This window comes from Sinocyclocheilus anshuiensis, unplaced genomic scaffold (assembly GCF_001515605.1).
Source record: "Sinocyclocheilus anshuiensis isolate Anshui unplaced genomic scaffold, SAMN03320099.WGS_v1.1 scaffold78, whole genome shotgun sequence".
In the NCBI taxonomy this organism is placed as follows: Eukaryota; Metazoa; Chordata; class Actinopteri; order Cypriniformes; family Cyprinidae; genus Sinocyclocheilus; species Sinocyclocheilus anshuiensis.
In genome coordinates this window covers 2,337,661-2,344,549 of record NW_015544250.1, presented here as the reverse complement: position 1 = coordinate 2,344,549, position 6,889 = coordinate 2,337,661, and the positions used below count along the sequence as shown (strand labels likewise).

Sequence of the window (6,889 nt, the reverse complement as noted above, 5' to 3'; positions counted from 1 at the left end):
CATACGTGCAAAGTTTGGTGCAAAAGTAAAATCTAAATTAAATTATATAATTTACATTTGCCATTTCCAACAGTAGTCTTAATATGTAAATTGCATGCAAATTTGAACGCTTTATAAGTTGCGAAATGAAAATGAAAATGTATAACACAAATTGATTTGATATGTGTAACCAAGCAGAAATGGTAGCATAATGATCATTTAAATGATATTTGTCCTAAATGCATTTAGACTAACAGTTAGAACACTTAGGATTGCATTTTCTTCATGACGCCGTGGGATATTTGTAGCAAAATTCAATTTGAAAATGCATTCCGAGCTGACCACGCCCACCCTCCGTCAATCATTGCTTCAAGGCAGGGATTGGTGGAAGCGTGTTACGTTTGGATCGTTTGAAACATGGCGGCTGGAGATCTGATAAGATCGTTGAATTCACTGGCAGATGAAGCGGAGCGTGAACAGAGGAATATATGAAGCGTATTCCATGCTGAAATCAAACGTTCGAACGACAGACCGATCGAACGTCTAACCGTCGACCGATCGTCTATCCGAACGTCTTGAGCGTTGAGCGTCTTACACTGCGGGTGACCCACGTGACACCAGCGTCTTGAAATTAGCGGGTGTTTAAACATTTAAGGAGCCAAGCTGCTGTGTAAAGACTATAAATGGTCATTACAAGCATTACAATAATGATATTTTATACCTAAAATAGTACTCAACCATTTCCTGCATCCTGCTGTACTTCCCTGAATAAGTCTTTAAAGGTGTTGTAGGCTAATAAGTCGTTCTGAGTAATAAGTTTAAAAAGCTCCCACCTGTATATGACTAAACAAAATAACATGTAGTTTACTTGAGGTTCTGTTATAAATGTGTCTATTAGATACATTAATTTAAATTAATCAATTATACAAAAAATTGTTTGAAATTAATTAAGATTTCCCAAGTTTTTGAACGAAAGTCCTGAATGACTGTTATTAAAGGTCATTTAATGAATTTGAATGATTTTCAATGCCCCGCAGAAATATCAGTCTGGCGAGTAAACAAAAAAATTTACTAGCCAATGGCGATTATATTGCCAAGGTGTGCGTAGAGGGTTGTGCCTGAGCAGTTTGTGAGCGCAGCGCTTATTTGATTACAGCCGTTACTGGGGAAACCTCTATCTCTCCCGCTTTACAAGCGCCTCCTGCTGGCAGAGAATGAATTTGCAAACAGAGTCTATGTCTGTCAAAAGTCTATGGGAAACACCGCTTCTGTTATGAATATTATTCAATATTTTAATTTGAATGTCGGATTGAAATGAACGCTGTTATTAGAGTAGTTAATCGTTAGCATAAGCGCGGCTAACACTAATATAATGAGCATTAGAATTAAGTTTCTTTATTAACTATTTAATGCTCCTATAACTTTTATTAGGGTAAAAAAAAAAAAGGAGGACATGATGATATTTACTATTTTTACACACCAGAGGCTTTTAAATGAATTGTGAATCTAAAATATGCATGTTAGAGAATGTACAAATGGTTAACACTGTTTGTTTCATATAAGTCAGAAAAGCAGTTCTGGGCTGCTGCTTTTTTTTTTTTAGCTAACTTAGTTGTTACTCTTGGCTGAATAACTCTAGAAGGTTTTCAAAAGCCCTTTAAAATTAAAAATTTACACAGTTTGGATTAAATGAAAGTATAGTCAAATTTTTTAATTAGCATGTTTTTGTGTTTTGCTTTGGTACCGAGAACCGTGTATTTTCACTGGTATTGGTACCGAATACTGAAAGTTTGGTACCGTGACAACACTACAATGGACTATAGAACTCATAGTTTGATGCAGGTGTTATGTGATTAGCTAAAGAATACTTAAATCTATAGTGTCTAATTATTTTTACATAGAGTTGTCAAAGTTAACACTTGCAATTAATTAAATGTGTTTAACACTGTTTTACTTGGTACTTGGCGATTTCATTATTTATGTAAAAACAGAATTAAAGGGATGTTTAGAAGCTTTAAACTTAGATAAGTCCTAAATTTATTTTTACCTAAATTGTCTATAAATGTAATTTCATTGACATTTAAAACAGTCAACATAACTACCAATCAAAAGTTTGGGGTCAGTAAGATTTTTAATGTTTTTAAAAGAAATTTCTTTTGCTCACCAAGGCTGCATTTATTGTATCAAAAATACAGTAAAAAAAACAGTCGAGTCTTCAATGTCAAATGATCCTTCAGAAATCATTCTAATATGTTGATTTGGTGCTCATTCAACATTTCTTATTATTATGTTGAAAACAGGAACTGTGATACTTTTTTCAAGATTGATGAATTGCATTTATTAGCATTCTTTTTAAGATTTTTTGTGACAATTTAAGAGTCTTACTGACTCTATACATTTCAACAGCAGTGTTCATTAGCAATACACTAAGAATTTGCATTAGTATTTCTGTAAATTGGTGACTGGTGTAAATTCGGTACCAAGGCATTGAGACTCACCTCCTTTCCATTCTTTGTGAAAAACACAGTGACAAGTCCGGCATCGAAAGTGTCTGCATAGATACCGCAACCAATCCGGTCACCACGGTTACATTTAGGACCAAACTGCTGACCAACAGGGTTGCCGTTGTACATTCTGTGAAGAGGAGAGATAGAGCCATCAATGACTTGTAACTGGAAAGGATCATGGAAAGAAGAAGTGACCCCAAATCAAAAAATTCCGCCAGGCAACCAACAAAGCAAAGTTGACAAAAACACATTTTGAAACGCAGCCTAATTTTCATTTTTGACTGAACTAACCCTTTAACTCTGTGCCCTCAGCCAAAACCACACATGAGTGTAAAAAGTCCAAGTTTCTTCATCTTCCTTGTCATCTCTTTCGAGGATTTGCTTTCCAAGCTTTGAGAAGTGACTGTAAATCCTGAAAACCTACATACAAACTCTTGCTGCTGGTTTAAAGCCTTTCCTGCTGCAAATTCAGTGCACAATGATTAATTTAAGAGCACTCATTTATTTTACCACAGCTTCGACAAAAAACCATGCCATGAACCTTGTGGCTACAAAATTCCATGCCGGAGCTCCAGGGAAAATAATCAATTACACTAATAGAGATATTTCCACTTGACTAAGGACAACATTGATTTGCACATGCACACGTGAGCACCCTGAGAAAACAGAGCAGAGGTTAATCACTGAATGGCACTTCAATGTTGAAACAGGCGGTGAAGCGATAGAGCGTTGACTTCCTTGCCCACAGGGGCTGAAATGAAACCCCTGTGAAAATGTAATGAGGAAATATGAGGACGACATTGACGCATATCCCGACTGGCAGATGACCTTTATGGAGAAGGAGGAAAAAAAGTTCCCAGACTTCGCCAATCTGAAGGATTCTGCGTCACAATCAGGTGATGTAGAGCGTATAAAGTAAGAGCGAGTTCTTTATTGATTACTCATAGCTCACTGCTGAAGATGTCACATTCATTCCCACTGGCTGCAGATATTCCCAGGGTGCACAATCACGCACTGAGTGACGTTATTGGTCAATAAGATTGCGATACAGTCTGGTCTGAGACATCTGCTTTGAGCATTTTTTATAAAAGCCACAGATGATTATTAAATTAGAATAAATGTTACATCTCAGTAATTCCTTCAAAAATGGGCAGTACCAAAACATTGACTCAGATTTTACAAAAAACTCCTCGATTTAAGATACAACAAGGATTGGTATGCAAAAAAAAATAATAAAATATATATATATATATATTTTTTTTTTCTTCCCAAAATCAGCTAGGCGTGGATTGCCTATAATTACTGACGATAATTAGGCTTTAGAATGTCTATGATAATGAAGATTAGGTGAAAAAAAAAAAGATTGGGTATTGAGGCAAGAACCACGGACATGGATTAGGCCATGATCCTGGGTTCTTGCTGAACCAAAATCAGAGCGTAACAATTGCTGCGTCTCGCTGTGTTCTGCTCACAGCGAAGGAGAAAATGTTCTATGGTGCGGCTAAATGGTGCTGAATATTGGGATCATAACACCTAGTCCTATCATGCAAACTAAAACTGTTCTTTTGAACTTTATATTCATCGAAGGAAATGAGAAAATGTTTAACAGCTTCCACAAAAATATTAAGCAGGAAAGCTGTTTATAAACATTAATAATAAGAAGAAGAAAAAAAAGTTTCTGGAGCACCAAATCAGTATATTAGAATGATTTCTGAAGAATCATGTGACAGGGAGGACTGGAGTAATGATGCTGAAAATCCATCTTGGCCATCACAGGAATAAATTACATTTTAAAATATTCTCAAATAGTTATTTCCAAATTGAATAATATTTCACTATATTTCTGTTTTTACTGTATTTTTATCAAATAAATGCAGACTTGGTGAGCATAAACAGACTTCTTTCAAAAAAAACATAAAAACTCTTACCAACCTCCAAATTTTCAACAGTATGTACAGTTTATGAAAATTTGACAAGAAAAATATAATATAACAAAACATTAATAATAAAGATGCATGAATATGTATTATCACAACCTACATCTGCACACAAAGTAGGGCTGCACAATTAATCGAATTTCTAATCGTGATTACAATTACAGATGCCACAATTACGTAATCATTCAAAGTGGCAATTAATAGTTCAAAGTCCACTTATGTTATGTGCTTAAGATGTGTTGTTTTCTTTCTATGGGTTATCTTAAGGGTTTTTCCATTGTTTTAATTTTAGTTTTAGTATAACATAATACCATGCATATTTTAGCATTTTTTTAGTTAAAGAAGAAACCAATCAAATGAAGTTGACATTTGAGGCTTAATACTATAGAAAAGCAAAACGTTTTTTTCAGTTTGAGTGTTTTGTTTATTTTCATCTAAAAATATGGCATGCAGCTGCTTCAGTGTAAATAATGATAATCGTAATAATCGCAATTACAATTTCAAGGGAATAATCGACAATTATGATTTTTGGCATAATCATGCAGCCCTAACACACAGTAAGTAAAACATGCAGCTCTCGTTATGAATGTGCCACTGTCACAACACTTCACACTAAATATAATGCAATATCCTAAATGGTCTCTAAAACACAGAAACTTAATAACCATCTCTGTGGAAGAATGCACAACACAGTAACTTCTATAAAGTAGATTATACTTTATGTTGATTAAAATATATTTGGTAGAAGTTTAAATTAATATATTATTAAATTTGTTTTTATCTATAAGAATTATATGTATTTTAAATTGACTACAAATAACAAAATATTTACTAAATTTAAAGGACTTATTCATCAAAAGACAAACTAAGACAAAACCTGTTTAAAAAAAAAATAATTTGAGTAACAAACAGGGTGTTACTTTCCCGCTTCAATCCTCCAGAGAGGAAGTTCATCACATCAGCTCAATCTGCCAGCAGCAAAAAACCCATTAGAGCTGTCTCCTGCCTCAGAAACGCATCCAGGCAGCATCTGCTGTGCTCCATAAATTAAAAAACGCTTGCCCTCTCCCAAAGACTAATTTATAGGCCAATCCCTGTGAGTTTTCCTGTACTAAATCACCTGGGAGTTTCTTTCCCAAACTGTATTTTATGGCTAGAGAGGTAACGGTGCTATCTGAGAATATCAACTCAAAGGGCAGTGTCTATTGTGATGTGGACAGACACAGGAATCATTACACATTTTAAAAACAGATTAGTCAGTGAGCTAAGTAACTAGCAGCTCTTGAAACTGGTTGCTGACAACCAGGGATGCAGCGAAATGAAAATTCTGGGCCGAAACGGAAACCAAAAATTCTGGATACACTTGGCCGAAAACCAAAACTGAAAATGCTTTGTAATAAATATTTATTATTTTATTAAGTAATATAAAATAATTTTGTAAGACTTTTTAATTTAACTCAATAACTTTAATGATACTGGAAAAAAAAAAAAAACACATGCCAATAAAATAACAACTCTTATTGAAAGTAACACAAAATTGGACAGAAAACATATTTAATATCAATATATTATTTTTATTCAGTTTTATGCAACAGAATCAGATATAACTAATTATCCAAATAATGCATTGTCCTACAATGCTATTAGGCCTATTATCAGAGCATGTGAGTTAGGGCTGTGCCGATAAGTATCGTGTATCGACAATAGTCAGAGATATCGACGATAGCACGTCTTTGTCGACAGTCAAGACGATATTAGGCTCATTCTCCTATAAATGTATTAAATAATAATAATAATTATTATTATTATTATTAGGCAGCCTATTATAATTCGGCTATTATTATCAAATTGCCCCGACATTTCACTTCAGCACCGCATTTCACAGTCATGCAAATGAGGATTAGAGTCTGTAGCCGGTGAAGGAGTCTCCAACCACAAACACAGACGTACATCGTCTGCTGATATAAGGCATTTCATTGCATTTTAACAAGTAATCTGAACGGCCTATATGTGTGCAATCTTTTAGCCAAGCCCTCGCTAACTGAGTTTAACACCACAGTTATGTTAGAACGCATCTCATCCTTGTTTCTGAGGCGGTGCGTCGGGCTCGCTGTATGACTGATATATCTGTTCAATTTAACTTTACTCCAAATTAGTGGTCGACCGATATTGTTTTTTCGACAGCCGATGCCGATATCTTGGAAAGCAGGGTGGCCGATGGTCGATATAATTGTATTTATTTTAATTACTATTCAAGAAATTTTAAATCATTTGAAAATGGATTTAAAAATACATTTGTAAAATAAGCATACTAATACTTTAGATGACAAAGTATTTTTCACAAATAAATAAATATTTAATAAAAATATAATTAAAAAGGAAGTAAACTGTAACCAACAGAGCACTCAGTATTCTGGGAAGTTTGTGTGCATTGGGAATCATATTTTTTCAAATAAAGCCAAGGTA

General features: G+C 34.4%; 2 protein-coding genes across 2 annotated transcripts in view; both read right to left on the bottom strand.

The window, feature by feature from the left end:
- Nucleotides 1-3,023, bottom strand: part of LOC107697833 (SPRY domain-containing protein 3-like) — a 51,215-nt gene extending 48,192 nt beyond the window's left edge. The window contains exons 1-2 of the mRNA XM_016498685.1: nucleotides 2,997-3,023; nucleotides 2,478-2,651 (exon numbers count right to left, since the gene is read on the bottom strand). Of these exons, the coding sequence (XP_016354171.1) occupies nucleotides 2,478-2,651; nucleotides 2,997-3,023 (201 nt within the window). The remainder of the gene's footprint in view (nucleotides 1-2,477; nucleotides 2,652-2,996) is intronic.
- A 3,300-nt stretch (nucleotides 3,024-6,323) lies between these two features.
- The window catches only part of LOC107697832 (SPRY domain-containing protein 3-like), a 20,731-nt gene continuing 20,165 nt past the window's right edge, over nucleotides 6,324-6,889 (bottom strand). The window contains exon 5 of the mRNA XM_016498684.1: nucleotides 6,324-6,349. Coding sequence (XP_016354170.1) covers nucleotides 6,324-6,349 — 26 coding nt within the window. The remainder of the gene's footprint in view (nucleotides 6,350-6,889) is intronic.